This window comes from Panthera onca, chromosome A2 (assembly GCF_046562875.1).
Source record: "Panthera onca isolate mPanOnc1 chromosome A2, mPanOnc1 haplotype 2, whole genome shotgun sequence".
Taxonomy (NCBI): domain Eukaryota; kingdom Metazoa; phylum Chordata; class Mammalia; order Carnivora; family Felidae; genus Panthera; species Panthera onca.
The window spans coordinates 71,256,455-71,279,896 of NC_138340.1; the positions used below are offsets into that span (position 1 = coordinate 71,256,455).

General features: G+C 40.5%; 1 protein-coding gene across 1 annotated transcript; it reads right to left on the bottom strand.

The window, feature by feature from the left end:
* Positions 1-18,764: 18,764 nt before the first annotated feature.
* MRPL32 (mitochondrial ribosomal protein L32) lies at positions 18,765-23,357 on the bottom strand. The gene is made up of 3 exons (XM_060632183.3): positions 23,185-23,357; positions 21,631-21,812; positions 18,765-19,543 (listed from the first exon to the last, which is right to left on the bottom strand). Exons 1-3 carry the CDS (start codon positions 23,312-23,314, stop codon positions 19,289-19,291), a joined length of 567 nt encoding a protein of 188 aa, XP_060488166.1. The 5' UTR covers positions 23,315-23,357; the 3' UTR covers positions 18,765-19,288.
* Between the last annotated feature and the right edge of the window lie 85 nt (positions 23,358-23,442).

A 23,442-nucleotide genomic window follows, 5' to 3' on the forward strand; every position in this document is an offset into this window, starting at 1 on the left:
TGCTATGGTTAAAAAAAAAGTGGGAGGTGATACTGTCTTAAGGTTCAGCTGTAAAGGGTTTGGAAACTGAGTAGAAGCTGGAAGGAGGGGGATCCATACTATGCAGTGGTAAAATGCCTGGTCACATTTGGACCAAGAAGATAATGGGTAGAGAAAGGTCTTCCAGAGGTTAAAGTCAAAGAGTCATAAAAACAATGGAGCCCCAGAACAGTCCTACTCAAGAAACAGCCCCAGGGTAGAGGTCCTCAGACAACTGCCCGGTGGTATCCCAGAGTTGCTGTAAAGATTGCTGTTCGTCCCACTGGTCTACTTCCCAAATGGGAATGTCCACCAGGACAATCTTACTCCATCCTGTCGGGGTGTGCTGTTGCTGTGTGTGGACAGATGGTCAGATGACTTGTTAAGTCTCTGGATCCAGGAAATGCATCAAATGTGAATAGATAACAACCACTTTCAAGAACTATTTAATACGTAAATATAAGCATGATATGAACCATTAAAAATGAAATATATTCCTATTCCGTAACCCAGCAATTTCACTCCTATATAAAAAACATAAGCGGGCATATAACCACCAAAAGATATGTACAAAAATGTGGATAGCATCTTTATCCATGATAATCCAAAATAAGAAAACAGTCCAAATGCTCATCAATAGAATGAATAAACAAATTGTGGTATTTATACAATAGAATGGTATTTAACAATATACTACCTAACAACACACTGTTGAATGAAAGGAGCCAAACATAAAAGATTATATACTATAGGATTCTATCTATACGAAGTTCAAGAACAGACAAACTATATTGATAGAAATCAGAATAATAGCTATCTCTGTGTTGGGAAAGGGGCACAAAGAAACCTTTCAGGGTTCTGGAAGTGTTCCGTTATATCTCAAGAACAAAATTTCAAATAAAATAAAATATGAACACAAACTCTCCCTCTCTCTCAAAAATAAATAAACATTAAAAACAATTTTTAAAGGGGTGCCTGGGTGGCTTAGCCCATTAAGCACCTGACCTCAGTTCATGTCATGATCTCATGGTTCATGGGTTCGAGCCCCACAGTCAGGCTGTGTGCTGACAGTTCAGAGCCTGGAGCCTGCTTCAGAATCTGTGTCTCCCTCTCGCTCTGTCCCTCCCCCATTCATGCTCTGTCTCTCTCTCAAAAATAAACATTTATATATCTCTATATATAATATATACATTATATATTATATAATATATACATGATATATATAATATACATATATATACATATGATATATATGATATATATATGATATGATATATATATACGATATATATGATATATATGATATATCATATATATATATGTATATATAGAAGCCACATCTGGATCCAGTGTAGAGACACACACCTGACCCTTAGTGTAGGGCTACCACCAATCATCCCAAAGAGTCTGACTTGGAGATGAATGCCAGGAATGCGCTAGCATCCTCAGGTTAGACAAGCATATTTGTATGCAGGGAAGAATTGGAACCAAGTACTTACTGCCAAGAAAAGTGGACTGTGATAGTTATTATGGCTGTTCACAGGTGTGCTGGCTTTCTCTCTTCCCCAGCATATAATAAAAGCGCACTTCTCTGAAATCAGCTATGGCCACAATTTCGACAGCCAATGAAGTGTGTGGTAGTGAGTCCTCTGAAAACCAGTGTGGGCTCTGCCACGTTCCCTTCCCTCCGCAACAGTCCAGGGAGAGCTGCTCTCTCAGCTTAGGCCGGAGGGAGCCCACGATGGCAGCAGAGCCCCAGCCCCCCGAGGGGGACACGGACTGTGAGATGCAAAGTGAACTGTGTTTCAAACCACTGAGGTGTCAGTGCTGTACCCAAACCTACACATAGACCCCAGCCTATCCTGGTAGGTAACAATTGTTAGGTACGAAAAGCAAGTGGTAGGCAAACTGCTTTTCTTCTGTATCTTTATATGAAAGAAAGGGAAGGAATAGGAATAGATACATATATTTGCTGATATTTTCAGAAAGAAAACAGTGGAAGAATACCAATTTTTAAGAAATCACTCATAATGAAAAGGAGGAAAGAGGTAAGAAGACATGGAGAGAAGCCAGACTCCTTTGACTGTACCTTAGTATACAGTTCTCACTTTTGAATCATGTAATTATCTTCTGTATTCCAAATATAGAAGTAAATCATGAGAAGGGGCCCTTGTGGTGATGGAACTGTTCAGTATCTTGATGGTGACAAAATTATTTAGAGCTAAACACACAGACACACACACACACGTGCAAGGAAAACTGGCAGAAGCCGAACAAGATCCGTGGATTGGATCAATGTTGATATTCTGGCTGTGATATTATACTATGGTTTTGCAAATGACACTGAGTAAAGTGTATGCATGATCTCTCTGTACTATTTCTTACAACTGCATGCAAATCTATGGCTATTTCATTTATCAAAATACATCAAGAAGAATAAAAAACATTCCCTGACTATGAAATTGTATCAAATGATTCAATTGTATCTCAAGTTAGTGACATAATCATATAAAGAACATTATTATTTCAAATAACTTTAGAACAGATATTTTGATTGCATATTGTTAGTGAAACGTATCATAAGGGCAAATTAAGCTATGAAGAAATCTTTTTTTTAAGGTTTTATTTTTAAGTAATCTCTACACCCAGTGTGGGGTTAAAACTCACAACCCCGATATCAAGAGTCACATGCTCTGCCAATCGAGCCAGCCAGGTGCTCCAGCTATGAAAAAATCATAACTTCATTCAGTAATGTTACTATCATTATAAAGTGGTATGGCTATAGCTAAATTGTAAGCTAAAGCAAATAAGTAACTATATTAATACTGTTAGGAACTAAGATTCTGAGCATTCTGCAACAGAGTTGCAAGTATAAAATTAAAGAAATAAAAGTCCTGTAACACTGCATTCAAAATGAAAATAACACTATAAAGTCATCAGTATTTTCCTTTTAAAAGCAGTACATTTCTTAGTTTTTTTCCATTTAAAAATCCTGAAGGCAGTGACAAGTTGGGAGCAATGAGCACCCCAAGTAAACAGATCAGGACCTCTAAATGCCATTCGCTCTGGGGATAGACTGCAGTAACGTCACAGCTTCCCCTGGTATTTGCAAGCTTGAGTGTTTCCCTTTGAGTCTAGGCTTGGCCATGTGACTTGCTTTCACGGATGGGACACTGGCAAAGGTGATGCAAGCGGAGGCTGCAAAGCACGTTCTCCTTAAGATTTACTCTCTTGCTGCTCTTGAGAACTCTGTGACCACCAGCATATGAAGAAGCCCCCCACAAACTGACTGGATGAAAGAAATATGGTCTGTCTGCTCCTGGTGTCCTAGCCTAGTGCCACCAAAGGCCTACCATGGGAGCAGAACCAGCTACATAAATTTCGGGGTTAGAAAAAAGTGAAAATGTGGGGCCCTTTCTTTAAAACATTAATTTCAAAACTGCCACAGCAGATCTCTGGGGCCAAGTATGAGGCCCTTCAGAGCATGGGGCTCTGTGTGCCTGAATAGGTCACAAACCCAGCCCTACATGTGAATAAGGCCATCCTCGATCCTCTAATTACCTGCGTTGTTTACGACAGATGTATGAGAGGGCTCAGCAGAGACAACATGAGCAGTCCCACACAACCCACAGAATCATGAGCTAAAAAATTGGTTGGTTTCCGCCACTTGGTTTTGGAATGGTTAATTGCACAGCAGAAGCTACATGGCCTAAACACCAATGTCTAAAATATTATGAACTAATGTCTAAAGAACATTAAAAAAAAAAAAAACCACTATAATTAATACTGAAATCTAGTTAATATTATCCACAATGAAGTGTTTAAGGGAAGTTTATGATATCTGCAACTTACTCTGAAATCCATTAGAAAAATAGCAAGGATTGATGGATAGATGGATACATGAGAAAAAACAAGTATACTGAAATGTTAATAACCAGTTGAATCCAGTAGGTGGGTATAGATGTTCACTGTACAATTCTTCCAAACTGTCTTTATGTTTAAAAATTCTCAAAACAGGGTGCCTGAGTGGCTCGGTTGGCTAAGTGTCCGACTCTTCATTTCAGCTCGGGTCATGATCTCCCGGTTCATGTGCTCGAACGCCGTGTGGGGCTCTGCACTAATAGTGGGGAGCCTGCTTGGGATTGTGTCTCTCCCCCTCTGTCTGCCTCTCCCCTGCTTATGTGCACGAGCATGCACTCTCTTTCTCTCAAAATAAATAAACATTTAAAAAACAAAATCCTGAATAAGAAAGGACACAAGAGTCAAACAATGATTGAAAAACATATTAAACATTTAAAACACTGTGTAGTTATCCTGATATTCAAGTAATTATTTAAGTCTGGTCACCATTATTGATAACTAGGGCACCAACTCCATGTTCTAAAAAATGGCCAATAAAGGGGGGGGGGGGGATCCCACATCTCCCCTGATTTTCCTGTATGACCAATGTTTATCCTCATTGATAAGGGAAAGTTTATTTACAGGATAATTCCAACTGCTAAGAATGAGTAGATCATAGTTAGAAATCCATCATTTTGCAAGTCCTAATAAAATAATTGATTCAGGCGAAGATCCACCAATAGATGAAACCCTTAGATGATAAGTTAATAGGGAACTTGACAGTGGAAAAATCAGGCTGCTGCTACCTGAACCCACTTATGGGACTTCACATCACTGAGAGCCGGTCAACCACACATCACGTGACTTCTAATGCAATATGTTAAGGACACAGAACTACCTTCATATTAATTATGCCAAACACAATTGAGTCTGCATCTAATCAAGCATTAAGGCTAACTTCCTGTTCACATGGGGACAGTGGAACAGAAGGAGGGAACAGAAGGAAATGAATAACAGAAGGAAGTAAAACAAAAATTCAAAATGTGCGGGGTTCCTGGGTGGCTCAGTCGGTTAAGCCTCCAACTTTGGCTCAGGTCATGATCTCACGGTTCCTGAGTTTGAGCCCTGCGTGGGGCTCTCTGCGGTCAGCACAGACCCTGCTTCGGATCCTGTCTCCCCCTCTCTCTGCCCCTCCCACACCCATGTGCGCACAGACCCTCTGTCTCTCTGTCTCTCTCAAAAATAAATAAACATTTTTTTAAAAATTCAAAATGTGAGGGGCGCCTGGGCGGCTCAGTCGGTAAACCATCCAACTTCGGCTGGGTCATGATCTCACGGTTCATGGGTTCGAGCCCCGCGTCGGGCTCTGTGCTGACAGCTCAGAGCCTGGAGCCTGCTTCAGATTCTGTGTGTGTGTGTCTCTCTCTCTCTGCCCCTCCCCCACTCTCTGTCTCTCTCTCTTCCTCAAAAATAAGTAAACATTAAAAAAAAATTTTTTTTTTAAATTTAAAATGTGAGACATTCCACGGAACAACAAACCAAGGCATGACAGAGATGGGTGTGGGGACCACACTAGATTAGCAATATGTAAGAGACTTAATGATCGAACATACAGTGTGGGTTTATTTGCCTCCTAATTCAGACAACCCAACCATAAAATGGTATTTATAAGGAGAGAAACTTTAGTTTGGATTGGGTACCTGAGGATAACCAGGAATTGGGACAAACCTCTCCGACACTGTGAGGTGGCATGGGCGGCTCTTCCCTGGAACCAGGGTGCACGGAGAGGGATCCTTTAAGACATCGGGTTTAAATCCCAGCCGAGCTCCAGGGAGGCACAAGAACTGGTGCAGTGGGACAAACCGCCTTGTTCGTGCCCGCAGCACTGCAAGGACGGCCTGAGCAGAGTGGTTTGGGACACTCAGTCAGGGAGGAGAGGCTGGGGTGTCACCATTTTTCTCCCCGTCACCGACAAGGTGGGGCTTCAGGGAATGGACAGCTCTCCACAGGGGAGGCAGGACCCGCCTACACCTAGCCACGCCCCTCCGTGCCTGGTAGCCGCCTATCTACTGGAGTGAGATTGCAACTGTCGAACCAGACGGCCCCTCCTCCAGACCAGTGCTGCCACTGGTTCCAAGGCACTCAGTGGTTTTGCGTTTCCTCATTTAATTCTTGGACAATTCTTATTTTATATATACATATGTAGATGGATATAGATATAGATATAGATATAGATATAGATATAGATATAGATATAGATATTTTTTCCCTCTTCCTTTTCTCCTTATTATTTCTTCCCTCCTATAGTTTGGTTATTCTTCCCTCCTATAGTCTGGTTATTGTTGATTTGTTTAAGCGGACATATTCAATCTATTCTCTTTATAGCTGGTCTATAGCTCCTTCTTTATTTTCCTCTGCCTCTCTCTGTATTAAGCCATAGAGTTCCTCTGCCTAGTCAGTTTTCTTTTATTTTTCCCCCACCCTTGTCATCTCTTTATGTATGAGATAAGCCCTCTTCCAGCAACAAGGTGGCCACCTCATTGTTTTGCTGTAGTGCGTGTTTTTGTTTTTCCTGTTTTTTTGTTTGTTTGTTTGTTTTCTTTTCCAGGGCTACTTTGGAGAACAAATCAAAGCACGCCTGGTATAGGGTCCAAAACATCACTACGAGTAGGGAGATAAAGCAACCAGAGTCACAACAACAGACAACAAGTAACACACTCCAAAAAACACCTCCTGAAAGGCAAGGCCCTGGACAGTGTATGACCCCTCTTTAATATAGTAGTGCTCACAGGTGCAAGTCACATAACAAACTTTTAAAACACATAAGGGACAGAAAATCAGCCACAATGATGAAACAGAAGAATTCTCCTCAAAAGAAATTCCAGGAAGAAATGACGGCTAAATAATTGATCAAAACCGACATAAACAATATAACTAAAAAAGAATTTAGAATCATAGTCATAATATTAATTGCTGGGCTTGAAAAAAAGCACAGAAGACTGCAGAGAATCTATTGCTGCAGAGATTAAGGAACTAAAAAACAGTCATGATGAATTGAAAAATGTAAATGAGGTGCAAAATAAACTAGAGGTGGTGACAGTGAGGTTGAAGAGGCAGAGGGAAGAATAGGTGAAATAGAAGATAAAATTAGGGAAAAAGATGAAACTGAGAAAAAGAGAGATAAAAAAATTCCGATCCACAAGGGGAGAATTAGAGAACTAAGTGATTCAATGAAATGGAATAATATCCATATCATAGGATTTCCAGAAGAAGAGAGAGAAAAAACGGGTGGAATGTACTTGAACAAATCGTAGCTGACACCTTCCCCAATCTGGGGAAGGAAACAGACACTGAAATCCAGGAGGCACAGAGAACTCCCTCCAGACAGGACATATTACAGTGAAACTGGCAAAATACAAAGATAAAGAGAATTCTGAAAGCAGCTAGGGACAAATGGGCCTTAACCTACAAGGGGAGACACATAAGGGTAGTAGCAGACCTATATACTGGAACTTGGCAGGCCAGAAAAGAGTGGCAGGAAATTTTCAATGTGCTAAATAGGAAAAATATGCAGCCAAGAATCCTTTCTCCAGCAAGCCTGCCATTCAGAATAGAAGGAGAGATAAAGGTTTTCCCCAAAAACTGAAGGAATTCATCACCACTAAACCAGGCCTACAAGAGATCCTAAGGGGGACTCTGTGAGGGAAATGTTGCAAAGGCCACAAAGGACCAGAGACATCACTACCAGCAAGAAACCTACAGATAAGACAATGATGCTAAATCCATATCTTTCAATAACAACACTGAATGTAAATGGACTAAATGCTGCAATCAAAAGACATAGGGCATCAGAATGGATAAAAAAAAAAAAAAAAAACAAGACCCATCTATTTGCTGTCTACAAGAGACTTATTTTATTTTATTTTACTTTTTTAAATTTTTTTAATATATGAAATTTATTGTCAAATTGGTTTCCATACAACACTCAGTGCTCATCCCAACAGGTTCCCTCCTCAATACCCATCACCCACCCTCCCCTCCCTCCCACCCCCCACCAGCTCTCAGTTTGTTCTCAGTTTTTAAGAGTCTCTTATGATTTGGCTCTCTCCCACTCTAACCTCTTTTTTTTTTTTTCTTCCCCTCCCCCATGGGTTCCTGTTAAGTTTCTCAGGATCCACATAAGAGTGAAAACATATGGTATCTGTCTTTCCAAGAGACCCATTTTAGACCTGAGGACACCTTCAGATTAAAAGTGAGGGGATGGAGATCTATCATGCTACTGGAAGTCAAAAGAAAGCTGGAGCAGCCATACTTATATCAGACAAACTAGATTTTAAACTAAAGGCTGTAACAAGAGATGAAGGGCATTATATCATAATTATGGGGTCGGTCCTTCAAGAAGAGCTAACAATTGTTAATGTTTATGCACCAAATTTGGAAGCACCCAAATATATAAAACAATTAATAATAAACATAAGCAATCTTATTGGTAAGAATGTGGTAATTGCAGGGGACTTCAATACTCCACTTCCAACAATGGACAGATCATCCAGACAGAAAATCAATAAAGAAACAATGGCCCTGAATGATACACTGGACCTGATGGACTTGACAGACATATTCAGAGCTTCTCATCCTAAAGCAGCAGAATACACATTCTTCTCGAGTGCACACAGAACATTCTCCAAGATAGATCACATACTGAGTCACAAAACAGCCCTCAATAAATATAAAAGAATTGAGATCGTACCATGCACATTTCAGATCACAATGCTATGAAATTTGAAAGCAACCACAGGAAAAAGTTTGGAAAACCTCCAAATGCATGGAGGTTAAAGAACATCCTGCTAAAGAATAAACGGGTCAACCACACAATTAAAGAAGAAATTTAAAAATATGTGGAAACAAATGAAAATGAAAACACAATAGTCCAAACCCTTTGGGATGCTGCAAAGGCAGTCCTAAGAGGAAAATACATTGCAATCCGGGCCTATCTCAAGAAATAAGAAAAATCCCAAATACAAACTCTAACAGCACACCTAAAGAAACTAGAAGCAGAACGACAAAGAAACCCCAAGGGCAGTAGAAGAAGAGAAATAATAAAGATCCGAGCAGAAATAAACAATATAGAATCCAAAAAACAGAACAGATCAATGAAACTAAGAGTTTGTTTTTTGAAAAAATTAAACAAAATGATAAACCCCTATCCAGACTTCTCAGAAAGAAAACAAGGGACCCAAATAGATAAAATCACAAAATGCAAATGGATTTATCAAAACCAATCCCTCAGAAATACAAGCAATTATCAGAGAATACTATGAAAAATTACATGCCAACAAAGTGGACAACCTGGAAGCAATGGACAAATTCCTAGACACCCATACAATACCAAAACTCAAATGGGAAGAAACAGAAAATTTGAACAGATCCATAAATAGTGAAGAAATTGAATCAGTTGTCAAAAATCTCCCAACAAATAAGAGTCCTGGGCCAGATGGCTTCCCAGGGAAATTCTATCAGACATTTAAAGCAGAGTTAATACCTATCCTTCTCAAGCTGTTCCAAAAAATAGAAATGGAAGGAAAACTTCTGGACTCATTCTATGAAGCCAGCATTACCTTGATTCCCAAGCCAGAAAGAGACCTCATTAGAAAGAAGAATTACAGGTCAATGTCCCTGATGAACATGCATGCAAAAATTCTCCACAAGATACTAGCAAATCAAATTCTACAGCATATAAAAAGAATTATCCACAATGATCATGTGGGATTCATTCCTGGCCTGCAAAACTGGTTCAATATTCACAAATCAATCAATGTGATACATCACATTAATAAAAGAAAGGATAAGAACCATGTGATCCTGTCAATACATGCAGAAAAAAAACATCTGACAAAATTCAGCATCCTTTTTTAATACAAACCCTCAAGAAAGTCAGGAAAGAAGGAACATATCTAAACATCATGAAAACCATATATGAGAAGCCCACAGGTAATATCATCCTTAATGGAAAAAAATTGAGAGCTTTCCTCCTGAGATCAGGAACATGACAGGGATGTCCACTCTCACTGCTGTTGTTTAACATAGTGTTGGAAGTCCTGGCATCAGCAATCAGACAAGAAAACGAAATAAAAGGCATCAAAATTGGCAAAGAGGAAGTCAACCTTTCACTTTTCACAGACGACATGATACTCTACATGGAAAATCCAAAAGACCCCACCAAAAGTCTGCTAGAACTGATACATGAATTCAGCAAAGTCACAGGGTACAAAATCAATGTACAGAAATTGGTTGATATTTCTATACACCAATAATGAAGCAACAGAAAAAGAAATCAAGAAATTAATCCCACTTATAATTGCACCAAGAACCATAAAACACCTAGGAATAAACCTAACAAAGATATACAAGATCTGTATGTTGAAAACTACAGAAAACTTACGAGGGAAATTGAAGAAGACACAAAGAAATGGAAAAACATTCCATGCTCATGGATTGGAAGAATAAATATTGTTAAAATGTCAATAATACCCAAAGCAATGTACACATTCAATGCAATCCCAATCAAAATTGCACCAGGATTCTTCTCAAACTTAGAACAAACAATCCTAAAATCTGTATGGAACCCCAAAGAGCCAAGTGAAAAAGAAAACGAAAGTGGGAGGTATCACAATCCCAGACTTTAGCCTCTATTACAAAGCTGTAATCATCAAGACAGTATGGTACTGGCACAAAAACAGACACATAGACCAATGGACTAGAATAGAAAACCCAGAATTGGACCCACAAATGTATGGCCAACTAATCTTTGACAAAGCAGGAGAGAGTATCCAATGGAATAAAATCAGTCTCTTTAGCAAATGGTGCTGGGAGAACTGGACAGCAACATGAAGAAGAATGAAATTAAACCACTTTCTTAGACCATACACACAAAAAAACTCAAAATGGATGAAAGATCTAAATGTGAGACAGGAAACCATCAAAACCCTAGAGGAGAAAGCAGGCAACAATCTCTTTGACCTCAGATGCAGTAATTTCTGGCTCGACACATCTCCAAAGGCAAGGGAATTAAAAGCAAAAATGAACTATTGGGACCTCATCAAGATGAAAAGCTTCTGCACTACAAAGGAAACAACAAAACTAAAAGGCAACCAATGGAATGGGAAAAGATATTTGCAAATGACATATCAGATAAAGGATCAGTATCCAAAATCTATAAAGAACTTAACGAAACTCAACACCTGAAAAACAAATAATCCAGTGAAGAAATGGGCAGAAGACATGAATAGAAACTTTTCCAAAGAAGACATCCAGATGGCCAATAGAAACATGAAAAGATGCTCAATGTCACTCATCATCAGGGAAATACAAATCAAAACCACACTAAGATACCACTTCACACTGGTCAGATTGGCTAAAATTAACAGCTCAGTAAACAACAGATGCTCCACAACAGTGGAGAAAAGGGAACCCTCTTGCACTGTTGGTGGGAATGCAAACTGGTGCAGTTGCTCTGGAAAACAGTGTGGCGGTTCCTCAAAAAATTAAAAAGAGAACAACCTCAGAACCCAGCAATAGCACTACTAGGAATTTATCCAAAGGATACAGGGCACATGTACCCCAATGTTTAAGCAGCACTTTCAACAATAGCCAAATTATGGAAAGAGTCTAAATGACCATCAACTGATGAATGGATAAAGAAGATGTGGTTTATATATACAATGGAATACTACTTGGCAATGAGAAAGAATGAAATCATGCCATTTGCAGCAACGTGGATGGAACTGGAAGGTATTATGCTGAGTGAAATGTCAGAGGACAGATATCACGTTTTCACTCATATGTGGATATTGAGAAACTTAACAGAAGACCATGGGGAAGGGAAGGGGGAAAAGAGTTACAAATAGAGAGGGAGGGAGGCAAACCATAAGAGACTCTTGAATACAGAGAACAATCTGAGGGTTGATGGCGGGGGGTGGGGGAGAGGGGAAAATGGATGATGGGCATTGAGGAGGGCACTTGTTGGGATGAGTACTCGGTGTTGTATGTAAGCGATGAACCATGGGAATCTATCCCAAAAGCCAAGAGAACACTTTACATACTGTATGTTAGTCAATTTGATAATAAATTATATTAAAAAAATAAACATTAAAAAGAAAAAAAAACAATTTAGAACATTAGAAAAATTTGAAAAAAAAAAAAAAAAGAATATTTTAAAAGTCAAATATGCCTGGGATTATGGTCCAAATAGATAGTCCTAGACCCATCTCTAACATTCACTAGCTTTGTGATCTTGGTTAAATCTAGGGTTAAATTTCCTGAGCTCCAAAATGAAGCCATTGGACTAAATCATTTTCTTTCAAGCTCTAACAACCTATTCTACTATAAATATCTATATACCATCTGGGAGGCTCGCCAACATTTGTTCTATAGAATTAAAAAGTACAGCTTTACGATTAGCACGTGCCCAACACCAAAGATGCAATGAGGCACATGGGAGAGCCCAGGCTAGCTTCAGATACCAGCTCCCTTCCAGAAGCTCCGGGATGTGGGCAAGTTTCTGTCATGTTCACCATCTATAAACCCCAAGGCAGTCTACCATAGTAACAAAGTCACTAGGATTTAGGATTTAGAATCGGTTTAATCTCAATTCTTAGCCTCTTTGCTGGTTTGACAATGGCAAGGCTTTGCTGTGTGCCAAAGTCTACCTCACGGTGTTGCTTAGTTTCTATTGTGAGGCTCCATTCTACCAGGTGACAGACACAACCGCCAATTCAAGGTCAACAGATCCTGCTTTGCCTCACCACACACATATCTGGAGAGTCATCCTTGGTTCCTGTCTATAAGACCCTGTCAGGACCAGACATTCCGTGGTTCTTCACCTCTCAGTGATACTGCAAAAGGCACTGCCTGCCTAAAAACACCACACAGACACTTATTCCCTGGAGTCTTTCTGCCTCCCCAAGGCTATACCCACACCCACCCTTCCCCTCCCCACCCCTCCGCCAAGAAAAAACAAAAACAAAAACAAAAAACTCCAGTCCTCCTTCCAGAGTTAGAATTTGACTGGGGACTGGGTGGGGTGGGCAGGACACAGAAAACTTCCTCAGACTCCTGCCTTCTTGTTCTCTGGCCCAGGGCTTTTTCATCTGGTCCCTCGGGCAGGGAAGCTAACCTACTACATAAATGTGTGCCTTCCCCAATCATTTTCCTTAATTCTTTGGTTTTTCCCCTAACGGCCAAGATTTTGAAGTCTTTTTTTTTTTTTTTTCTTTCTCTCTCTTTCTGCCTTTCCTTCCTTGAGAAAGTAAATAAGGTGTTCTAGTTCCCTGATTCAGATAAAGGCCAAAAGATACAGAAGTATCACAGAAAAAAAAAAAATTAAATTTTTACAGCATATATTGCTTTACAGCATATATTTAAATAGTAGTCTATATAAAACACTCAGCACTGTGCCTCATGCATTATACACACTCAGCTGTAATTATTAGTAACGGCTCTACGATATTATTTTAAAGGTTATTTATAACATGCAAAATGCCTGACATGTTCAGTAAACATCACTCACATTGAAGAAAAATGATTTCGAGCTTATTATAAAGACTAGTATTGGTTTTTGAATGAGGACATTAACTGGAAATAATAATTTTTTAAAAGCTTTGAGAATTTGTCTTTCCTGTTGCTCATTTTTACCTCCTATAAACCATATCCTGTGCTAACTCTGAGTGTACAATTCGATGTCCCTGGCCTCCATGTTCTGGAAAATAGTATCAGCAGAAATAACCATTAAGCTTCCCAAATGATACATGACTTACAACACCAGCCATTAAATCATCAATACATTGGACTGAATAGAAGTATTTGCTTTACCTAAATCTAATGGCAGGAAAATGGGAAAAGCAAAATTATAGATTGGGCTGTGGTGAGCACAGATTCAGAGACCTAGGCGTCTTAGGCATATTCCAGAAAAGTATGAAGATGAATCAGCCTTCTCAGATTTCCTCCAGCTTCTGGGACTACTTTAGAAATACTGATGTCTGATCACTATTTATTCCATGCCTGATGGAGGTGGAAGTTTCTCTGGCTAACTAGCAGGACACAGTCTCCTCTCCACTGACAGTGGTTTGGGTCAAGGGCATCGAGGTGGCCCTTGCAGTGAATGTGTGGGACCTTAATTAAGGCTGGAAAAGAAGATTGGGATAAATATAGAAAAATACCATGTTGCCATGTGGAAAGACTATACCAAATCCATTAAAGTTTAGGGTTAACATCTCAAGCAAAGTCTCAATGAATACAGAACTAGACTCTGTCCTTCAGCATTTCATCAAGTCTCCTCTTTTACTGGATAATTCCCATAAGCATAAACACATGTCTGAGCTGTAAGTTCATAGCGCATGTGTGTGCTACACCGGCCTCTTCCTTCCCTGTCTTCCTCCAGCTTTCCCCTCATCTCTCTACTCCCTTGCAGAGGAAGACTTTTGGAAAGAACTCTCTAGGAACACTGCTTCCCTCCTCAGTCTGTCTACTCTTCAGCCCACTTCAATCTGGCTCCGGCTGCAAACATTCAAAGATAGCAGTTTTGCCAGGTCACAAATGAGATTTGTCCTGATCGCTGGGCCCCCTTCGATCCTCACCCCAGCCGCACTTGACAGAATAGGGAACTCCCTCTTCCTGACATGCTCTCCTCTCTTGGAATCCGTGGCTGAACAACCATCCTGATTTCCTCCTCCGTTTAGGGTTCTTTCCTCTCTCTCTTACTTGTTCTGGATAATCTCATTCGTTTCCATGGCTTTAAATGTATGGCTTCGGTAGAATCAGAAAAAAATGTCCCCTGCATTGCAGGACCTGACAGGCCATTATTTCTCTGGAGAAGAGGCAGTGCAGTTCACCTGCTGCCCCCTAGTGAGGCAGCTCGGGATGCCTGGTACATTGTGGCACTTCCAGGGTTTGGTTTCAAGGCTGAGAACTGTCAAGCTGTTTCAGAGCTTGAGAAACAGGGTCCAGGAGACCAGATTATGCTGGTCGCCTAGCTTTCTTCCCGTCCTGGCTCCAACCTGCCTCCCTAACCCTCTCTAGCCACTTACCAAACATTGAGAAGGGGGAAGGCAAAGGAGGTCAATGGGACAGGAGAGGAGCAGGGTGACACAAGGGCATGGCCATTACAGGAAGTGTTTCCAGTAAGGTAAAAAGAGCCTCTGGTGCCAGAACACGCTCTCTGTTGCCCTCTGCCGTAGACAGAAGTGAAGACAGCAGCTGGAAGAGACACCATTCCATTAGAAAGGCACAAGTTAAAACGCTATGCACCAATATAGGCCACAGGATGACACTGCTCCTTGTGAGCTGCGCCCAAAGGCAGAGCATCTATTTTGGTGTGCGTGCCAGGAAAAGAAACACTAATCATAGATGGTAGAGTTCCTAAGCACAGTTTTAGAAATTCTGAGGGATTAATCCTGTCTCTGAAACATAACAACTGCATATGGGAGGGTGGGGGCTCGGATAGAAGAGTTCTCCAGTTAGAAGAGTGTTAAAGTGACCCATTCCCCTACCAGGAATGGCTGAAAGCCCTCTATTTTTCATATATATAAAAAGAAATCTTGAATTTGAAAGTCATGCCTGACAAATTATGAAGAATGATTCACATTTTTAAAAGATTTATTACAATTTCTTTAAGTGGGGGTCATCCACAGTACACCTAAATCTCAAAACTCAGTTTATCCACAAAAGGTATATATTTATGTAATGCAAAAGTCCTCACGTATGTATCCTCACGTTTCATCCAAGTTAACGTTTTGAATAAAGGAATTTGAAGAGAGGAGAGCCATGGCTTGCCCAGTTTTGAAAGGATTCTGGCTGCTGTGTTGGGGACAGACTATAGGAGACCAAGTGGTAACAGGGACACCAGTGAGAGGGATACTTTGGTATTCTAGACAAGATGATAGGGGCTTTGATTGGGATGGCAGGTGGTGGTGAGAGGTCAGATTCTAAGTATATTTTTAAATGTAGAACCAGTGGGATTTGTGGATTTGCTCAGATTGAATATGAGAGGAAGAGATGGGTAGATGGCCAATTTAAGGATGACTGGGGTGGGTTGTGGGACTGAGCAACCAGAATGGAGTTGCCATCAGCTGGGATGAAAAAGGTCTAGGGAGTAGCAGAAAGTAGACTGGGAGAGAAGGGATTCTGAACTGGAGATAGGGAGTTGAAGACATCTTCTAGACATTCGACTGGAGATGTCATGTAGGCAGTTGAGCATGGGTCTGCAGTTCAAGGGCGAGGCCCATGCCAGAAACACCACACTGGAAGGTGTCAACATATAGTTAAGGCCATTGACTGGATGAGATCACCAAGAAGGGAGCCTCGGGCACTAGAAGGTGAAAGGGCTAGGGACAAGAGGTGCAATCAGTAAGGGAGTTTGAAGGACGCTGAGGTCGGAGAGGCAGTGAGGCCAAGTGAATGCAGTGGGAGAGGAGTGAAGCCTGCTGAGAAGGTGGTCAACTAGCGGCTGCAGATGGTTGACTTCAACATTCTGAGGGATGGGCGGCACACTACACTGCGGTAGGAGGCAGGCATGAAGACTTGGACGGACTGTGAAGATGAGGGAGGGTTTAACCAGGAGCCTGGTTCTGACCAGGGTAGTGATACAATCAGACATGGGTTTTAGAAAGCATCTAGTGGCAGGGTGACATTTAGAAGCATAGACACCAGGTGGTGTGGTAGAAGGCATAGTGGGAGAGAAATGATTCTCAACTTTTGCTTACATACTTTGCATTGTTTCATTAGCCACAATGACGTGTCACTTTTGTAATTTAAAAACTACTGAAGAAAATTAGAAATATGAGACTAGAAACTAATAATTGGGAAGCACATGGTAACAACAGCTCAGGAAGGAGGACAGGGTCAGAATGAGGACACTGGCAGGGAGATGGAATGAAGTCAGACACCTGATTTTCAGAATCCACTAGGACTCGGTTAATCTGCTAGGACCAGGTTAAACAAGAGTCAGGAAGGAGGAGGGGAGCGCCTCAAGCTCAGAGGGGGCATGCCCCAGCCTCTCCCAACCACAACTTGAACCCTTGTGGAGTTCTTCTCCAAGAGTGCCTAGCAAAATGTCTCAGCGTCTTGAGGGCAGGGGACAAGTAGGGAAGGAGTTCATTTCTAACGTTCAGAACATTAACACATCAGGTACGAGAATAATTTAATTCAAGCTCATGATGCCCTTTTTCTTCTAATACTAAAAACTGGAAGAATGAACTAATAAAATGTACTACACAGATAACTTTGAGGGGGCTTCTTAGAAAAAATGGTAATCTTTTATGACACCATTTCCTAACAAACATCTGGTTTTGACATCAAATCTGGGGATCTATTTTATAACATCCATGAATGTTTATCCATGAATAGCAAAGTGACCTGCCCACATATGCTCACCAGGTCTGTGTGTGGAGCTGCTAAATCAAGGACAGCACGTTACCTAGGGGCACACTACACAACCTGTTGTCCACGGGGAGGCTGAGTAGGCGGTGGGAAGATTCAGGCATGTACTTCACTGGCCTCAGCTTTCATGAATCACCGATTCCACCTTAAGTTCGACACACAGCACTTCTAAAGCTTATCAACATTAAGAAATAATGATCTGTAGATGACTGCCTTCATATGATTACCCACATAATTAATTCTTCCAGACTCTTAATTTCATGCTTGGATAGAGTCAAAAGTTACTTACTGGGATTCCAGTACTTTGGAAGTTTTAAGGATTTGCTTTTACTAAATTGTACCACAATGCAGTATTGGTCTATACTGTACCTCATGAAATTGGTTCATTTCACTTCTAGGAATACTAACATGGATTACTGCATCACAGAATCCTCACTATGAAATCCCATGGGAGAAACAGCCCTCAGGTTTGAGTATGAAGAATGTGGTATATTTCTGGATCATGTGTCTTACCTTGTGAGGGTTTATCCTCGTAGGTTCTTTCAAGGAAAAAGTTCCTAGTTGAATTCCCCGCCTACTTCCAAAAAATATTCAGGCTACAGTGGCATGCATTTAAATGTATCTCTAGGTTTTATATTATTTTGCCTACTAATTTTCCATTTAATTGTAATTCCCTTATTTATCTGTGTGTTTTTGTGTTTTAATAAGTTTTCTTACTTTTTCTTTTTTTTTGATGAGGCAGGAGACACATAAAATAGCCAACTTCAGGTTCAGGACAGACACAAGAATGGGGCACGAAGAGGGAAATTTGAAATGAATTATGTTAAAAATGCCATTGCTACAAAGAGATAAAGTGAAAAATAAACTAAAAGGACATTCTAGAAGAAAAACACAAAAGACAACATTCTTAGTACATTTTCTGCGGACTAGTGAATTTACTCACATCTTTTAAAAATCTCTTCCAGGGGCGCCTGGGTGGCTCAAGCCACGGTCCGTGAGTTTGAGCCCCGCGTCAGGCTCTGTGCTGACAGCTCAGAGCCTGGAGCTTGCTTCGGATTCTGTGTCTCCCTTTCTCTGCCCCTTGACTGCTTGTACTCTGTCTCTCTCTCTCTCAAAAATAAAATAAAAACATAAAAAATAAAAATAAAAAAAAATCTTTCAAAACTATAAAGTACAAATCTCATGAGCTATCCAATAAATTCTGAACGTCATTTTGATTTAATGTAAAATATGAAGAGATTTCTATCTAAATTAACATAATATACCCATATAAAGTGAGTTCCACCAAAGGAAATTCTAATTTGCTAAAACAAAACCGAACAAACCTTCTCTTACTGCCACTACCACCATTTGAAGAAACAATACCCAGAATTCAAATTAACCTATTTTCAGGTGTTACTTAACCAAAAGTATCTGTGTATTTTTGTGTAAGACAAATCACTAGAAAACAAAACCAGAACCAGAACACATACTTTTTTTTTTTAATTTATTTTTATTTATTTTGAGAGAATGAGACTGAGCAGGGGAGGGGCCAAGAGCGAGGGAGACAGAATCCCAAGCAGGCCCCTTGATGTTACCACAGAATCTGATGTGGGGCCCACCCTCATGAACCCGAGATCATGACCTGAGCTGAAATCAAGAGTCAGACGCTTAACCGACTGAGCCACCCAGGCACCTCCAAAACATGTGATCTTTGCTAAGAATTTTACATTGTTTATTTTTCTGTACTAGAAATGTTAGGTTTACTCAAAACCTTACAGTGTAACAGAAATGCACATATTAATCCATTGTGCCTCTGCATAAACAAGCATTTTCAGAGTTTACTCCTGGTATATTCTTCAAATTAACCCATATAAAAGTAACTGCTTTGAGAGAATGTTTTAAACTATACTGGTGATTTTAAAACAAGCATAAAATCAACATGAAAACAAAGCATCTTCCTCTCTTCCAGGACAAGTGTTTTATATGAAGTTATCCTCCTCGAATACCTTTGGTCTTAATGCTGGGTGAACCAGGACGGTCGCTTCCTGTCTCGTTCAATGATTCTCTTACCCTGATCTTGTTCAGATGGTGCCTCTCCTGTGTACAGCACCACAGTCTCCATGGGAGGAGCCTTGAAAGGTCCCCCTTCTTGTTTCCCTATCTGTCTTCTGATTTCTGCTGTCTCCTTGCACACCTTCTCATAGCAATAGCCACAAAGGACGTGCTTCAGTTTCAGGTGACCACATTCAGGACACACGTCAATATTGTTCTTTAAAAAATCAAACAAAAAAACAACAAAATCCTGTTTTAACAAGAAGCATAATAATGCACATCAATCACAGACAGGAATGACGCTCACACTTGAACTTTCTTGGAATGTTCACGTTGCATAAGGTCATGCACCATGTAGTTCAACCTCATCTTAATAAGGAAACAGAGGACAAATGAATTTCAATTAATAGAAAAAGTGGGACTAGAACTCAGGTTTACCAAGTATGAACTTGGTACATTTTTCCTAACCATACAGGCATATTATGTAAAATGAACTCTATTACCCAACCTTTAAATACTAAACATCTAATAAGGAGTCCTTCAACACAATGGGGAGATCCATATGGCCGGCATCTAATGTGGCCAAGGGATATGGAACTCATTTTTTCTTTCAATTTACTGTGGGGAAAACAAGGCGACAAACATTAAAATTGGCTTCCCCTATTTATCGGTGTACCCTAAATTCCTGTATGAAACATATGGTATAATAGTATATGTATCATATATGGTACAATAGTTGGCATATGGCATAATTTTTCTTTTTAAGAATGAAGACTGTTTGTAATCCTTAACATAAAACTCTCTTGTTATGCTACAATTTGAAAGTAATTTAATGAGTTTTTATACACGTCTGCCCTACTTTCATAAGGCATTTATAACCTCTATAGAAATCTCTTCAACAATGTTCTAAAGGTAGATTTCAAATAGAAAAGAAAAATTGTAAATAGGAGCATCAAAGAAATTCCAACCACTTCATGAGATTAACATATAAACGTTTGTGAGGCAAGGACAAAAACAACTTCATTTTTTGAAAGGAGCAAAGAACCCTGCAAATGACTTGCCTCGCCAATTTCTCATTTTCCTCACGACACTGGACTGCATGTCTAACCAGAGGTACAGGAGCTATACGTGAAGTCGGTGCTCTCTTCCCGACCACGACAGCAGCATAATGTACCGTGTGTGGCAGAAAACAATTTAGTGAGGAAAATGAATACACAGGGCGATATCCTTTTCCCTCAGAATAAAATCATGTCGCAGACTGGTATAGGCTCTCATTCTGAAAATCTTCGGTTCTCTCAACCAAATTGTATAAATTATTGTTGCTTTAATTAAGGACATACTTTTCAGCTCCAGACTTTAGGTCCAGTTCCAAATGTGACTCAGTAATACTTTTTGGCTTCAGTTCTAAGGGTGTGGTTTAATACTGAATGTGGAAGTTTATGCAAGTCGATTCTCTGTTCTTGAGTTTCACCTGTACTGAGCTGCTGCGGAATGTTATGGAGGAGAACCACTCAAATGATGGCTGGTAAAGCCTTCAGTGAACAAATGAAAGGTAGTAAACACTCTAATTTCTGTCTACTAGATTAATGAAGAGTGTATCTATGGGGGCAGGGAGCGGGTGTGGAGACCTGGAATTGTCTGAGGACAGGAACACACCAGAAAGTTTCAAGAGAAGAATGTGAGTTCAACAATCAGACTGCCTAGGCTTAAATCCTGGCTCTATCACTTGACAGTTTGTGACTACAGTCAAATTCTTTTTGCAGTAATGTCTTCATCCTAAAAATGAGCAAAGCTATATTTACTTTGGAGGGCTGTTGTGAGGATTCGATGAGATAATTCACATAAAGCACTTATATCCATCGTAGGTATTTAACAGATATTAGCCATTTTTATTACCTACCTAAGGATTTTCCTTCACAGCATTTTAATGATCACAGTGAAGAAAATAAATACGTAAGGGCTAGTAAAACACAGGACCCAATATATCTACTGCTTCTGACTTTAATTTTAGGTTCTGCCCTAATTAAGATGTTTACCCACATATAATTCCAAATCACCAGCTCCTAACAAAAGTCACACAGGTTCTTCACAACCCAGTCCTCTGCCCAGATTCCAATCTCTCCTCAACTGTGGTCCTAATATTTAGGCTATAGGACAATGGACATACATACATACATAGCAAGAGGCCAGAGCAAAGTACACATATAAGCTCTAAGGATGATTTACTGATAGGCCATATAAGTACCAGAAGACATGCAGTGGTGGATATGAGAGAAAGCAAACCCACAAAAATCAGTGTATTACCTTAACTTTAATAAGCTTCTGAGGGTTTCTTCTCCTACAGCGGTTAACTTCAATGCTGCGTCTGTTTTTAGGAGCTGCCATCCAAAAAATACTATCCAAAAGGCTGGAGATCTCCTTACTTCCATTAGTATCATTTGCTGGTTCTGTAAATACTGCTGGACCTTGGACTGCTAATGCTGGTCCTATAAAAACAAAACATGGAAATGCAGAATGGATTTCTAGCTTCAAAATGACTGTTTACAGGTATCGTTCTCCTTAACAATCAACAGTGATGTCAATAGCCATATATAAAGTTTAGAATATTACATTCAATAGGCATTTAACAGAAACCTTGGCTATTAAAATACACTAAAACTTATACACAATTTTAAGCAACACAAACAGAATTTTTCTTAGAGGCACCTGCTGAAATGAATCTGTGAAATTCTACCCAGACTTCTCACCTTTTGAAATACAGAACCCACGGGTTTGGTAAACATGAATAAATCACTCAAACTCCACATGCTACTTGGTAGGCAGTTCCTATTTACTTTACAAGTCAATCTAAGCTTGAGATTCCCAAAATGTACTTCCAACCTTCACTCAGTAACTGTCTATTGCCACCCTGCCCCCGCCCTTTTTTTATATTCCAATTGAATTAGCTCCTTTGTCATATAACCTGGTAGGCCCTTTAAATCACTTAGTTCTTCATAATATTTATTATCCGTTCTCTAAAGAACTCACCACTCTATATAATACTTATATGACTATCAACTATCAGGTTTTGTTTTCCTAAATGGCTGATCAAGTCAAAAAGACTCCTTTATCCTTTTCCTGCTGTTCCTCAGACCTGGAATACTTCTTATGGTTTTAGGAGTTCTTAAAAATACACAAAGCTAACATTTAACAACCGGTATTCCTTTTCAGTATATCTATAGAAGTATTGTTACGCATAGCTCAGTGGTTAACAGCTCGGCCCGTGTGACCTTGAGGCCCTCGCGAGCCTACTTCTTCCGCTGAAAAGCAGTGGTACCTAAAGGGATGGTGTGGAGATTTCCGAGGAAGCACATGTAGGCTTTGGCATATCGGGGACTCTCGGTTCAGACTCCCGGGGTATTATGTTCGTAATACCTTAGAATTAAGGATAGATGTAAATGTCAAAGCAATGACAATTTTAACCTTCAAGATACTTCTAACTGAAATTAGTTTCCAGGGAACACACCGATATCAACAGTATTCAACTGCAGAGCTCAAACACCACAAAGGAGGGCAAATTGCTTCAGGGGTTGAGAGGCTGATAAGGAAACAGGATCCAGATAGTAGCGCCCCTGATCTAAGATGGGCTTCGGTTACATTCCTTGTGCGAAAAGGACACAGAACGTTTTCTGTTTTTCAGGGCGAAGGGAAGCAAAACCAGCTGTTTTTAGTTTCTAAGTAAGGAATTAACCCGGACAACGTCCCCACCGGCGGCAGCGGATCAAAGCGCGGGAGGAGGGCGAAATATGAGCAGCGCTCACCACGATGCTTGGGGTCCTCTCATCCAATCCCTCCTCCACGGCGGCATAGCTTACGTACCCCACGAAGAACTGGGAAAGCCTCGCCAGCTCTGCCAAAGTTTCCGTTGCAGTCGTTCCCAACAGTTCCGGAGGAGTCCCCGGGCTGCCGGCCACGGAGGAACCGCCAGGACCAGCATGGCCGACGCCATCTTCCTCGCCTGAAGACCACTCCCACCTGGCTATTGGCTCCCGGCCCCATCTCGAGCATGCGCACAGATGCAGAGTCTGACAAACCTGGCTACTGGAACTACAACGCCCAGCGGGTCCCTGGAACGGC